At 31.0% G+C, this 15,745-nt stretch overlaps 2 protein-coding genes across 5 annotated transcripts; both read left to right on the forward strand.

Annotated features, from left to right (window-relative positions):
- The first annotated feature begins 6,867 nt into the window (after window positions 1-6,867).
- LOC106320868 lies at window positions 6,868-7,690 on the forward strand. Its single transcript, XM_013759220.1, has 2 exons — window positions 6,868-7,218; window positions 7,331-7,690. The coding sequence occupies exons 1-2, from the start codon at window positions 6,868-6,870 to the stop codon at window positions 7,688-7,690; spliced, it is 711 nt and encodes a 236-aa protein (XP_013614674.1).
- A 3,347-nt stretch (window positions 7,691-11,037) lies between these two features.
- On the forward strand, window positions 11,038-15,532 carry LOC106320866 (transcription factor bHLH68-like). Of its 4 annotated transcripts, none has more exons than XM_013759217.1 (8): window positions 11,039-11,540; window positions 11,791-12,181; window positions 12,500-12,580; window positions 13,113-13,178; window positions 13,330-13,395; window positions 13,868-13,927; window positions 14,075-14,119; window positions 14,980-15,532. In XM_013759217.1, exons 1-8 carry the CDS (start codon window positions 11,224-11,226, stop codon window positions 15,160-15,162), a joined length of 1,209 nt encoding a protein of 402 aa, XP_013614671.1. In that variant the 5' UTR covers window positions 11,039-11,223; the 3' UTR covers window positions 15,163-15,532. The 4 variants fall into 4 exon arrangements, with proteins under 4 accessions (XP_013614673.1, XP_013614671.1, XP_013614672.1 ...); XM_013759216.1 differs by having other exon boundaries at window positions 11,042-11,540; window positions 14,965-15,532; XM_013759219.1 differs by lacking the exon at window positions 13,868-13,927 and having other exon boundaries at window positions 11,038-11,540.
- The last annotated feature ends 213 nt before the right edge of the window (window positions 15,533-15,745 follow it).

Genomic DNA, 15,745 nt, shown 5'->3' on the forward strand with positions numbered 1-15,745 from the left:
CACCAAAAAGAAATATAGTTGAGACCTATAATTAAGTAATATGCTTATTTAATATATTTTAAGGAGTGGTGTATATAATCAACTTAGAATTACGTGCTGTTTACGTACATTTTGTGATATCCCTGTAGATTTTATCTTCGTTTGAAAATTCTTTTATATGGATTGTGATTATTCAGTTATACACATAGCCACAAATATATGTGGATACATTTCCCACAAAACATTTCAAAAATCTCTTACGTAAATAAATGATTTTATTCATGATATAGACATATATATATATATATATATATAGTTTTGTTTGTAGTTACTTTTCAAAAATCACTTTTGTGGTAAAGAAGTACTACCCACCAATCATAGCTAAAACTGAGTCTAAGACTTATACTAACAATTAATATACTTGGGTTGATACCCAATCATTCCAGTGTTTTTTCAATCATTCCAGGTTACTATCAAGTTTAACCGAGTTAGATTTGTGTATCTCCAACTCAGTCTTCTTAAAAAATGAATAAAGGTAAATAAATAGCATGAGCTATGAAGAAGTGCTTAGATAATTTTGAAAAAAGGAGGACTGAGGAAGAAAAGAAAGAGAAATTTGGTGCTTGGTGTTTGTTTGCAAGCGTTAAAGGATAAAAGAAGAAGAAGTAAGAAAACATTAAAAAAAACGAAGAGAATAATTATGGGGAGAAACGACACATCCTCTCCGACAAAGATTTAGAAGCGTGTTAAAAAAGAAAACTCAAATCCGAATGGTGACCGCGGTTTTGATAATATAAACGGTGCAGATTTCAGATGCGGTGCGGTTTAACTGCGGTTCATGCAGTTTGCGGAATAAGTGCGGATTTAGTTGAAAAAGTAGTGCAATTTTGATAAAAGAGTAGTGCGGTTTTGAGAGAAAAATAATTAAAAATTAATATATTATTACGATTAAAATTAAATTTGTGTTAGTGACAATGTCATCATAATTTTCTTTCTAATATAAATTTAAATATTAAATTATTTTGAAATAAAATTGTTGTAATCATAATTTATGAAAAATATTGAAATATTGTTAATTAATTAAAAATTGATGTTTAAATGTAAATTATTGATGACAACTTATAAAAACTAAACTAAAAATAATATGATTAGTATAAAGTCAGTTTTAATAAATGAGTGATGCTCTTAATTTAATTAAAAATACTCTTATTATCGTTCTATATAGATTAGTCAAACTAACCAACAAGTTTTTAAATAATTTTTTGTCAGTTTTTTGTGATATTTGGTTCAATAATTTTCTGTCAGTTTGAATTATACATGAACTATTTAGGTATTTACATAATTCAAATTTTATTTAAAATTACATATTTTATCTTGATAATATATTTAGATATTTAGTTATTTTAAACCAAATATAATTAATATTTAGGTAGATAAATCATATTTTTATGATTTATTTCTATTAAAATTGATTATTTTATAAATTTATGGAGTAATAAAAATATATATTCCCTCTGTTTCAGAATGATCCATGTTTTAGAGAAAAAAAAATTGTTTTTAAAAGATTGATATTTTACCTTTTCAATGTACGTAATAATAGCAAATTGTAAATTTCAAAAACATTAATTGTATTTACTGAACTTTGATTGGTTAAAAAGCATATGAAATAGCTAAACACAAAATAATATATTTATTATCAAAAAGTTACGCGTTTTCTTAATAAGTGTGAAAACTTTAGAATATACATTATTTTGAAACGGATGGAGTACTAAATTTTCTTTCAAAAAGACAGTTCTTAGAAACGTAAACCAAAAGCATTCGTCTCATAGATTATTTACTAATGTCGATAGATATGTTTTTCTTATCATAAAATTAAATTAAAATGTTATATTAGGTGCGGAATTCATATTAAACCGCTGGTTAGTAATAGGGAGACAAATAATTGCGGTCCACTGAGTAAATTTTTTTTTGGAAAACCGCAAATAAGTTTTTGTTGTCTTTTTCAAAAAACGCAAATTAAAAAAGAAAAAACACGATTGGTGACGAATCGCGGTTTTCAAGAAACACAATATCACACTCAAAGTTGCAATATATTGTGATTGGTAACAAAGTTGTAGGACCCACAAATACCGTACCGCTTTTGTGAAAAACGTTGTTGCCATTCATTACCATTGAATCGGAAAAACCAATTTGACTCTGGACCAAATGCATTCTCTGTTTTTGATAAATTAATGTTATGAGTTCTTTTAATAAGTTGATATTTCAAAATTTTGGGATACAAATGTGAAAAAATCAAACTTCATTTTCATAAACAATAGTATTAATCACCATCTTTTGTGTTCTGATTAATTTTTTTCTCTTTTTCTAAATAAAAAATAAACAATTAATAAAATCAAATAATTCATTTTAGTATATGTAAAAGCCCAAAATTTCAATCTATTAGAAATAGGAGTAATATAGTTCAAATTAAATTAAACTGTATAAAACATAAATTCGTAACCCCCTATCAATCTTTTTTATTTTGTTACAAACCCTCTATCAATTTTTATAGACTAGTTTTCATCTTTAAAGAGATTGTCGCTCAAAAAAGTGGTACAAAAAAGAAATTATCGCTCTATGTAAAATATTTTTTACTTCTAACTTTTCACATAATATCATATAATCATGAAAAATAGGCTATAAAGATAGATACAAAAAAAACTTGCATTAATATTACGAACACGAATATGAAGATAAATTTATTATTTCATACATTAACAAAAGTTGCATTAAATCTTACAACAATAACCATATTAGTGTCTTTCTGTTATCAAATTGTTTATCTCAAACCTATTAATCATCTAACATATTAACAAAAGTATAAAGATGAATTTATTTTAGGTTTGGACGATAAATAGGTTTGGATGAAAACTGGTCTCCAAACCTAAAATAAGTTTAAAGATGAAAATAGTATATATAGATTGATAGAGGGTTACAAATTTATTTCAGGTTTGGAGACTAGTTTTCATCTAAATCTATTAATAGTCTAACAAAAATTTGTCCAACTTTGTAGAGATTGAAGAATTTATTTCGTATTCTCCAAAATCGAAAAAAAAAATTACGAATAAGATAAATTTGAGAAGAACTTAAATGTATAACTATAGTTTGTGTTAGGATAAATGAACTCATTACTTCTATCTGATCTCCAAGTTAAAATTAGCAACTTTATTCAAGTTAGATACCTATATATATATATTTTTTTTCTTTTTGAATTAAGAAATTCTAGGTTAGAACCTATATATTAATTGGCCTTTTTTTTTATCTAACAGTTGCTAAATTCCATTTCTATAACCGATGAGCCTTTTTTTTGTAACACTATAACTGATGAGACTTGAATCTAGTATTTCCACCCTTAAGACGAAAGCTTTTACTAGTAGATGTAGCAGCTCCGGTAAATACCTATATATTTCCTTCTGCTTAATTTCTAGCGTTACTGTTAAAGTCATATTGATACATTAATAAAATATATTTAATACCCGATTAGGTAAAATTGTCCTTGGCCAGGTACATGATTTGATTTTTAGTTGTGTCAAATTGGAAAGGTAGATTCTATGTGCTAAATAATTCTTGTTAATGTGCGAATGAATGAACACTAAGAGTTTTATAAGCATCAGTTTTTCCAGGTTTGACTACACATAGTATCAGTATAGACATATGAAATAAACGTACGCATTTTATCCGATATCTGAAGCCGATCGAAAAATCTAAACAGAAATTCGAACCAAAATAGTAAAATACTCAAACAAAATTAAGTTATGAAAGACTAGATATCTGAATTTAAACGAGTAACATCTGAACCCGAATGGATATCCGAAGATAACTAAACATTTGTATATTTAACCATATATTCCTAATTTACTTTTTTTCATATTTTTCAAAATATTTATATTGATACTGCATATGGCTCAAAATAAAATAATATATATATATATATATATATATATATAATTATGAATAAAGTGATTTGCTACTTACTAAAAATATATGTCAAACTTATTATTTTATACATTAGCAAAATTTGAATTGTATATCTTAAAACAACAACTATATCAGTATCTTTCTAAATCTAAAGTTTTATCTCAAAACTTATTAATCATCCAACATACTAAAAATCTGTTAAATTAAATGGAAATTTTAAAGTACAAATACTTAAACTATAAAGAATTTGAATATCTTTTTCAAAATTTAAATATTTGAACTTGATCCAAAATAATTGAATTTGAACTAAAATATAGGCAAAATACCTAAATGGATTTTAAACCTCAATACCAAAATATCTCAAAACTTGAAGTAATATAACAATTATTTTTTAACAAGAACTAGTATATTATATTTTATGACACGTATCCTGTATGTTTTACAAGTAGATGTAAGAATTTCTTGGAATTTGAAATCACTTAGGAAGAGAATATTAGGGATTTCCAAACCCTAGACCATCGACTCATTCGAGAAATTGGTCTTCTTCCTTGTTTGCAATAAAAGAAAAACCTCAATTGTATTTTTATAAAGAATTTTATACATCCAGAGACACTTTCTCACATTTAAATTACACTACAAGACATTTATCACTTGCGAGTCAAACCTCACTCTTTTTCTTATTTTATTTTATTATTTTTCTTATTCTACTTTATGTTTTTATTTACTTTTATCTCAGGTTCTAAAATATATTAAACAAAAATAATTGTCATAATAAACTATATATAAAATTCTATATCTTTTAAGATTCATTTATATATATTGTATATATATTAATGTGTAAACAAAACTAAATGTGGACGTAAACACCAAAGCGTGGATAACAGAATTATAAATTAGTCGTGGACATGAACATCTTAACAAAATTGTAAACTAGTTGTGGACATGGTCAATATTCTTTCGATTTCATTCATCATCTCGGGATCTAAATTCAACTCTAATCAAATTTACATCCATCCACATCATGACAAAGCGAAAATTCCTTAGATTGGAAACCTCTGACATACAAGATCTATTACTCTCCTAGAGAAGGTAAACGTTTCTTCGATTTTTTCTCTGTTCATACTCACAATATCATCCCTTTCTCATCTTGATTGAAGTTTAATTGTAGATGATTTGTCAATTGGGCTGAAGAAGCCAAATGCTTGTGTTGGAGATAACATAGTTCATGTCAATGTTTTATGGTATAGTTTTGGTAACTTGAGTCTATGTCCACATATTGTTGTATAGTTTTATGGAATCAAAACATAGAGTTTGTCCACGTTTACTATAAACACATTAACATCACATGTCCACACATTACTCATAACTCATCCACACATCACCCGTTCACAAATCATCAAACCACGTATCACTCATCCATAAATCATTCATCCACAAGATTAAAAGCAAAATTGTCCATAATCTATCGTTGGTCCACAATAAAGTGTGTCACATGTAAAAAATGTCTCTAAATGTAATATAAAGTTGTCATCGGTGTAATCAACTCTTATATCGATCACGCTTATGCAAGATCTATTTATGTGCGTCATATGACACAATGCCCTCGTCATCTTATGGGTGAGTGGCAAACTTTTTTTAATTACATTCAATAGTTCTTTCTTTTTTTTTTTTTTTTTTTTTTTTGACATTCAATATTTCTTAAAAATCAATTGTCCTCGATTTCTTTTGTCGAGCAATTTTCCTCTATTAAACTAGTGGTGTATATAGCCACATTTAAATATGCCATTTTATTGCTCCACCCTATTATAGTTCAACAAAGAACGTACACTTGTTCTTTTTCTTTTTGTTCAATAACGTACAATTGTTAATGTATACATAAATACATATAAAATTACAGTTAAGAGTATCCCCAACAAGTATTCTCATTTTAGGATGAGTGAGCCTCAAATTAAAAGATTCAAAGGTAAGTTACTCCAATAAAAAACCTTAAATCTATATATTTTTTATTTTTCATCAGTTTAATAATAATTAATTATAAATACTAAGTTTTTATAAATAAATAATAAATACACACTAAAATGTAACACATATATTTGTAACTCATCTATGGACATTTTTATTTCACCAAATGAGTAAATTCTTGATTGTAAAAATAAAGTGTACCAATGAAAGTAAGTATTTATGAAATAATTCAATTCAATATAAGTAATATTTCTATTTTACATAATATTATTTTATATTAATAATTTTATTTTAATTTCAACATATTTATAAATTTTAAGTACTAATAAAAATACAGATGCAAAGATATATTTGAATATTTAAGTGAAATATAATTATAAGGATTAAAATAATACAAAATCAATATTGGTAGAATTATATGTACATTATATAATTATAGAAAATGGAAATAATAATAATGTTTTGAGGTTTTGAATAGTGCATCTGCAAACCTTTTAATTTTCAATATTTAAAAGTTTGTTAGGGAGTCAAAACCTCAAAATTTGAGGGTTTAAAGGTTTTTTTTTTTTTTGACATCGGTTTAAAGGTTTGTTAAAAGATGTTCTAATACTGAAAATATACATTTACAACAATAGTGCAGGTAATTAATTACACTACTATAGATAAAAGTTCAAAAACATAACATTTTGTTAAACAAGACACACATAACCCCGAAAAACTAATATAATAAAGATATTAGCAGATGGGAATGTTGTTCTTGGTTTGAAGCTAATCTGGCTTTTATTTGCGGTAGGAGGATCATTGTGGGTTTCTTGGGTTAGAAGAGACTTGATAGGAAGAGAGAATTTTTGGATGTTGGTTCCGAACAGGAGGGGTAGTTGGATTTGGAGGTCGTTATGCAAGCTGGGAATTAAAGCTCGGCCCTTTATTAAGTGTCAAGTAGGCTCAGAGATTACAACGAGCTTTTGGATGGATGATTGGACCTCTCTTGGTCCTCTTATTGAGCTGATAGGTGAGAGAGGACCAGCTGTTACTGGATTGAGCATTAATGCAGTGGTGGTAGATGCTCTAACAAGTGATGGGTGGTGTTTTGAGCGAAGTAGAAGCAGGAATCCGATCATCACATTGCTCAGAGAGAGTATGCCTGATGCGCAACCAATTTTGAGCTCAGAGGTTGATGATACTTATGTTTGGGCCACTAATGGTCAGAATAGTTCAGAGACATTCTCCACTAGTGAGACTTGGAAGACTCTTTTTCCTTGCACGTTGGAAGTATTTTGGCATGAAGTGATTTGGTTCTCAGGACGTATTCCGAAGCATGTATTCTTATCTTGGGTGGCAGCAAGAGATAGGATGGTTACAAGAGATAGACTCATCAGATGGGGATAAATAGTGCCGGCAACGTGTGTGATGTGTGTTCGTCACAATGAAGATAGACAACATATGTTCTTTGACTACGACTTCAGTAGACAGGTGTGGTCTTTCTTCACCAATAGCTGCAGTTGGTACCTCCAAGGCTTCAATCCTGTTCGAAGATGGCCTAAGATGGTTGAAGAATCCATCGAGGGAAAAGAATGTGAAGTTGATTGTGAGGTTACTCCACCAGGCTTGTCTCTATCTTATTTGGAAGGAGAGAAACTCAAGAATACACACAGATGTAGCTAGACCACCTGAGGCCATTATTGCTGAGATTAAGCAAATCATTCGGCTAAGGCTGGATCCTCTAGCTCGGGCTCAAACGCTAGTTCACCGAGAAGACTCGGTTCTGGCCACTTGGTTTTCTATATTCTAGAGAGTGAAGTTTTGATAGCTTAGAATGCTTGTAAATAGTGCTTTTCTGGCTTTCTTTGTAACCCAATGTTTTTTGGTTGAGTAAAATTAGAATTTTTTTTTTTTAAAAACTAATATAATAAAACGTTAATATGTTAAGTAATAATAATATACGTGAATCTAACGTATAAGCAGTATACACATAAGGTTATTTGTAAGAAAATGAAACATTTAGCATGCCACAAAATATTCAAATTTGATTATTTGCAATATATACAGTCGCCAATAATTTTGTATTGTATTAATAAAATGTTGAGCTGATTTTGAGATTTTGTTTATTATATATAATATATTCATTAAATAAAATAAAGTATAAAACGAATTATAGTAATTTTATAGTGAATTCTTTGAAAATATATTCATCACATTTTATAGATCTATTGAGAAATGTTGAAACTTTTAGTATTGTTATAAGAAAATTTCTTTCTTTTTTTAATTAAATAAATATATTAAAATCAACCGGAAAACCGGGATACAGTTTGGATTACAAGGTCGATTTCAAACCCAAGTTTAAAAATTGTTAAAATTATCTTCGCCCGTCCACCAAATCCGGCACATTCCGCTAATCCACTTTTAATAACCCTAGGAACCACGTAAATGTTCTCAACCTTAGGCGGTGACCACGGGAACGTGAGGTTCTCCTCATTGCCTCGGATGCCGGGAATTCCCATGTCGTCTTCGGAGTAGGTAGTTACTGGTGAATGCCTCGATACTTGTAATCGTCACCGCCAATAATCCCAAAAACGTTATAGAAGAAGGTTATAGAAAACAAACCAAAAAACCGTACCACAACCTCCTGTACATCTTCTATAACGCTTTAAACCGCTCGGGAAGCACCATGCAAGGATCTCCAATGATCAAGAATGCAGAAAGTCGGGAACGGGACAGCAAATGCTAATTGAACCAGTACCTTACTCCAAACCTGCAAAGACTATAGCTGAGAGACGCTACCGCAAGCAGAAACTCACGGCACTGGGATATGCCTCACAGTAGACTGATCCACCGAAGAAGAAGAAGAGACTCCTCATACCACAAGAAGCTTCCATTCCTCGTCAATCTCCTCCTCCGAAAACCGAAGAAAAGGTCAATCTTTGATGTCGAGACCATGAACCGGTGGCACGATTCAATCTGCACAGAACAAAACAGAGCAAGCACAAACCCGAACAAACAAGTCGACAAAGCTCGCCGGGAGACTGAAACTAATTAACCGGGAAGAGAGCATTTGGTTGAGAGGGAAGTCACAGCACCGCCTCGAAGAAGCCATAAACGACTGTCTTCAACACCGCGGCGTTGCAACACTCCACGAGCCATCACCACGAGCTTCGATACATGCCGGCAACAAGGGCTAAAACTCGTCTCTGAGTAAACAGATCTCCAGAGCTCACAAGGCAGAAGAAAATAGCACCTGTTCAACCAACACGCCAAGGAAGAAACAACAGCTCTACCTCTACTCACCTCTCACCGTAAGTCCAAGCTGAAATCGTACCAAGACTACAACCATGACACAAAGGTGAGCCAAGCACACGCCTCCACGCGCCACCATCCCTCCAAGAGGCTTAAGGGACCTCCTGCATAACCCTAAAAACAGACTTCAACATCAGAAATCTTCACTCATCCCGTGTTGAAACTCCATCATCTAGCTGATCATCGCCAGAGTCGGAACTTCTCTGCAATGAAACCGAGATCCGTCGTGCCTCCAGATGTAGAGTACCAAACAAGACAGGGAGAGTGAAGGAAACTATGGTGAAGCAAACACAAAATAAGCGGTTGAGAAAGAAGAGGGACGCCTCCGGCGCCGGTACGCGCACGCACGCGCCGTCTGGTCGCCGGATCAGTTGAGATCTCCTTTTGTTCGCGAGAGAGTAAAGATAGTGAGAGAAAGTAGATTTTGGTCTTTTTTTATTTAATACTTACTGACTTCTTCCATATGCTGAAAAGTTTTTGCGAATACTTTTTAGGTGACATTGCATCATTACATATAATACAAATACACAGTGAATTTGTTCCACGGTGAAATGATATCAAGACATACATTTTTTTTATTTTTTTATTTTTTTTATTTTATATCAAGACATACATGTTCTTACGATAGTTACCTTCCTTTTCAACGGAAAATGAGGAACGCTTTAAGAAAAATGTTGAGGAATTTGATCAACATGTAAGATAGAAAAATGTTGAGGAATTTGATCAACATGTAAGATGCATACCGACTTTGTGACTCGTTTTTATGTATCATTTCTATCAGCTAAATACAGAGTTCGTTAAACGTATTTCAGTTTTTACGGATACAGAAAACCCTACGCAACATATTTCAGTAGTTTAACGTCAGCAAAAATAGGAATCTTTCGTTTAAAACAACAACAAAAGAATCATTTTTGTAATTTTTTTTTGTTTTCTTCTTTAGATATTGAATATGAGTTATCGAAGTGAATAATTTTACATTCCCGACTATGCCATGTATAACATGTTCAAATGTTATCAAAACACAATAATTATTCTGTTTGTAGGTTCTTTTAGTAATTGCAAAAATTATTTCCAATATACGATTTCCTCAGCGAGTAATTTGAAAATTCAATTATAGCAAAAGGATCACAGAACTATTTGTGTTATTAGTAAAACTCAAATAGCACGGTTTAGAAAAAAAAAAGTATAGATGAGTTAATTTATCAACAAATTTTTAGCTAATTTATCATTTTAACTTAGTTTAGGGGTATTAAATTAGGGGAAAACTGTTAGCTCGAGTAGCTAGTACCTACAAAATCCAAACACTAGTATTGGTTCAGAATATAATCATTGCGAGTTTAGAATAAATATTAATTAATCTAAACCGTTAAATCAAAGATGCAATTTTACTAATTGATAAAAAAATCACATTAAGAAAATTACTAAGTTTGAAGAATGATTAAAGATGGAAAAAGGATAATTAAATTTACATTCGAAGAAAAAGGCAGATGCATAGACCATAGACGTAAGACACTTGTGATATACCCAAATATTTTTAGTAAAATATATACGAAAATTTTATAAACCGTATATTAAATATTCGAATAATCTTTATTTTCTTGATTAAAAATACTGTTTGTTTGTTTTTCTCAACTCATGTATTGATTTAAATAATAAACGTAGCTACCACCTTTCTCTGCCCCACTTTAAGATAAAGCTAAAGCATGGGGAAAAAGTGTATATATGATATAGAATCAAGTAAATATAAGAAAGAAAATTAAAGGAACGAGAAAGAGAGAAGAAAACGAAGACAAAATTTAAAACAATTTTTTTAAAATTTAAAACTCCAAATAAAACTAACATCACATGTTAACAAATTAATGAGATCAAAATATGTTAGTTTTGAGTTTTCATTCTCTTTCTCTTTCTCTTTCTCCAAGAAACTAATACTACTTAAGCTAAAGAACTAACACTTCTCTCAAAGTTTCTCCAAAGCCCTTTATTAGTTAACACATAAAGAGATCTAAAGAGAGAGTGTAGAGAGAGAAGGGGATGAATAGAGGAGTTTCGGAGAGTTCGCCGGTTCTTCAACAGATGATGGCGGCCGGAAACCCTAATTGGTGGAAAGAAAGCGGTGACATGAGGCCACCACCACCGTTAATGGGTCATCAGCAAGGGCCATTGCCGCCACAAATGACAAATAACAACAATTATCTCCGACCTCGAATGATGCCGACTCTCTTGCCGCACTTTTTACCATGTCCATCGACTTCTTCTTCACCATCTTTGCCTAATAACCCTAATCTCTCTTCTTGGCTTGAAAGAAATGATCTCCCTCCTGAGTCTTGGAGCCTTAGCCAACTTCTTTTGTAACTCCCCATCACTCTTTGTCCCTCAACGGACATATTCTCTAAGGACATGATCTTGAGTTCTAGTTAACTTTATGGCTTTGTTCTTACATATGTTGTAACCTAATCTTGATTTCTTCATTTACATTAACATGTGTGTTCTTACAGTATCAGCTTCCATGAAACCAAAACTTTTCTTTGTGTGTGTGTTTCTAGTATTTTCAGTATCAAATACGCAAATCTAATACGAATATTTTATTTGTGACCTAAGGGGTGGATTAATGATGGGAGAGGAAGAGAGATTGGAGATAATGAACCATCATATTCATCATGATGGACAACAACACCATAGTTTTCAAGGGAAGATGAGACTAGAGAATCGGGAAGAACAAGTCCTAAGCCACCAAGAAGCTTCCATGGGGGTTGTTGACATCAAACAAGAGAGTATCATTAACAACAACAATGGCCATCATCTCATATGTTCTCCAAATTCACCTCCTAACAAATCTTGTGTCACAACCACAACCACAACCACAACAAGCCTCAATAGCACCGACGATGATAACAACAACAACAACAATATTATGTTTGATTTCTCTAGCAATCACAATGGTCTTAATTTTTCCGAGGGCAGACACACTCCCCCGGATCAATCTTCTGAGGTAATTCTTTTTCTAGATCTAATAATTTGATTGAATACATATTTTTTTTAAAAAATAATAATATTGCTAAATAGATTTAAAAGAGATAGTAGAAAGAGAAAATTCCGAAACAAGATCTAATTAATAAACATATAAATCAGTAAGCATGTACTATGTAAAAGTGAATTCTTAAAGGTCATTTAAAAGAATAGGACAAACTATGTCTTATTTCAAGGTTTGGATCTAAATTCAATACTCATCAAAATAGGTTTTGCTATGATTTTTTCGCTTAATGACTAATCGATCTTGACTTTGTTGGTATCCATATATGTGATGAAGTGTAACAGCTTAGATATTGGTGGGTCTACTAATAAGAAGCCAAGGCTTCAACCTTCTCCTTCGTCACAGTCAACCCTCAAGGTAACGAATTGATTATAACATCTAAACTTTAATTAACCTATATAACTTCAATATATAAAATCTCTCCCTGACATCATAATAACAAAACAAAAACCCAAACACAAAGGAGAACAGAAGAAACAAAAAAAACAGAATGGGCACGGAATAAACTGTGGTTTTTTGTGTGTTCGTAACTCTTTCGTTCTTTCATGTTTTGTCTTCTTCCTTGTTCATTATTCCTTTTTCTCTCTTTCACAAAAATCAAACTCAAATACTTCTGAACACCCTTTATTATACATTTAGTCATTTAGTTTTTAGATTTCAAGGTTTGTTCTTACTGTAAGATTTCGATACGTAGAAGTAGCGAGACTCGTCTAAGAATTCGGATTCAATGATAAAACTGTTAGCTATAAACACAAATATATTAATCACTTACACTTGCAAAGGAAGCACGTTTTCTCTATGCATGATTAGTAAGAAAACATAACTATACATGCATATAAATTAAGCTTTTACTTTATGCTATTAATTATATAGATTTTGATAATTAAAGGTGAGAAAGGAGAAACTAGGAGGACGGATCGCAGCGCTTCATCAGCTAGTATCTCCATTTGGCAAGGTAAAGATCAATTTTAATTAACCAATCGCATTATTAATCTTATCAAATCAACATTTTACCAAAAAAAAAAAAAATCAACATTGTAACATAGATAAGTTTTATTTATATTAATATAAATCATTATTCTTCCCTTTTTACCCATCTTTTGCAGACTGACACAGCTTCTGTCCTGTCGGAAGCTATTGGATACATTAGATTCCTTCATAGTCAAATTGAGGTGTGACTCGTCTTTTCCAAATTCTCAATATTCTCATGCTAAACTTAACTTCGAGAAAATATTTCTGCACAGTAATCCAAGTGATTACTAAAACAACAATTATTAATTTATATATCAAAATATTTTTGGTATTAGGTCTCCGAGCATCAATTCCTGGTTAGTGGAAATCCATTTCACTATGATATCACTAGATTAACATATTTTAGTTGTAGACTAGTAGTGTATGAATAATTGGATATTAATATATTTTATTTTATGAACAGAAAGTCTTTGGCCAAAAAACATTAATATAAATTTATTGGTCAATGAAAATCATTTCAATGATCTTAGATGATGATGAAAAGACACATATTATTAAAAATAATGAAAAGAGAGATAAAGATAGTATAAAGCTTTGTTCTCTCCATGTTAAGTAATCTTTGATTGATGTGATTATGTATGAAGTATTTATATATATTTTTTAATGTTGGAGGCTCTGAGTCATCCATACTTTAGTACGACTGCATCGGGGAATATGAGGCACCAACAGCATGTAAGCACCAAAGTTCCACATATATGGCATAATACGCACATATATATATACACACTGATATAGACACATCATCATACTATAGTTTATACGCTGTAGTTTAATAGCCGTATAAACAAAGTCTCTCTTAATCATGGTTCTTATATACAGTTACAAGGAGACAGAAGTTGCTTATTTCCTGAGGACCCTGGTCAGGTAAATCCATTTTGTATGTCTGTTTTATATATACCATTTGTTAATCACTATACGTTTTATTGGATCAATTGAATCCAAATCTAAAAATGTGGACTGCTTTAGTTTCCAAAATATATCCGCGTTTCTTTCCTTTTCTACTGTTTTCTTTGAAGATAAAGTTGAATTAATATAAAAAGATGCAGTCGCCAGCTTTTTTATTCACCCGCCCTTACATTATTGATCATCATAAGCAAAAAAAAAAGTTTGTTTAACTTTAAACCAACAAATCCATTAAACTCTTCTATTAAAATCTACTATACGTTTTATTGGTTCAATTGAATCCAAATCTAAAAGCTTTAGTTTCCAAAATATATCCGCGTTTCTTTCTTTTTCTACTGTTTTCTCTAAAGATAAAGTTGAATTAATATAAAAAGATGCAGTCGCCAGCTTTTTTATTCACCCGCCCTTACATTATTACATGCGTTTTTCAAGGAAAATTTAGTGAAATATCTTTGTATGTGTGTATATAGAAAAAAAATTTCAATCAAACATATTTTTATTTATTTATAGCCAAAATATATCACGAATCTCAAGTATATAGTATTCAATAATTTAATATTCATATGCTTGATAAAAAACACTATGTATCACTTAAGAAACACTTACGTTATTTTACTTTAATACAATATAATTAATAAAACTACAAAGGCATATGTACAAAAGATTTTGAACTATATTTTTTTGTAGGATACGGATTTACATTATAAATTACCTCATTATATATGTGCCAGAATATCTGTGTTTTTTGCACAAAATGCCAATGCTATAAATCTTAAGTTATTTTTTAATTTTATTTTATGATTTAGCTCGTGAATGATCAGTGCATGAAGAGAAGAGGAGCTTCGTCTTCGTCCACGGAAAATCAAAATGCAAATGAAGAACCTAAGAAAGACTTGAGAAGTCGAGGTTTATGTCTTGTTCCAATCTCCTGCACACTCCAAGTCGGCAGCGACAACGGCGCCGACTATTGGGCTTCGGCGCTCGGCTCGGCCGGTTTCCAGTGAAAGCCAGTGAAACTATGCGACGTGGAATTCCAACCTTAGAGAAAATGATATAACATCACGAGCAGTCAGTCTACTGAGAAACCAACAAATTGAGTTTCCAAGGCTGATTGCTCATGATGCTATATACAAAGTACTTCTTTTATTAATACTTTGCTAGAGAATTTGCGTTTAGCATTTGGTGAATATGCGTTTAGCATTTGGTGACTATGCGTTTAGGCTTTCATCATTCGTTGTGTTATCAGATGATCAAGCATTATGTCCTTGCTTTAGGAAACTGTTTGTTATATTATCGGTTGTAACTTGTAATTTGTGGTTACTTATTTTTTTCTTTTCATTACTTCCATGTGATTTGTGTCGTCGCATTTGCTAATATGATTATACATCATGTCCACTGTTTTAAATATATAACTGAAACACATTAAAAAAATCAAATTGCTGGAAAATATAGAGGCTATGAGATTTCCTTCATTCGCCGTTTTAATGAGTGGTTCTTAATTTGTGGAAAATAATAATAATGTGTGATAACCTAAAATAGAACACTACAAGAAAACACATTCTTAACGACGAAAATTAACGAGGAAAA

Source organism: Brassica oleracea, unplaced genomic scaffold (genome assembly GCF_000695525.1).
Source record: "Brassica oleracea var. oleracea cultivar TO1000 unplaced genomic scaffold, BOL UnpScaffold01098, whole genome shotgun sequence".
Classification (NCBI taxonomy): domain Eukaryota; kingdom Viridiplantae; phylum Streptophyta; class Magnoliopsida; order Brassicales; family Brassicaceae; genus Brassica; species Brassica oleracea.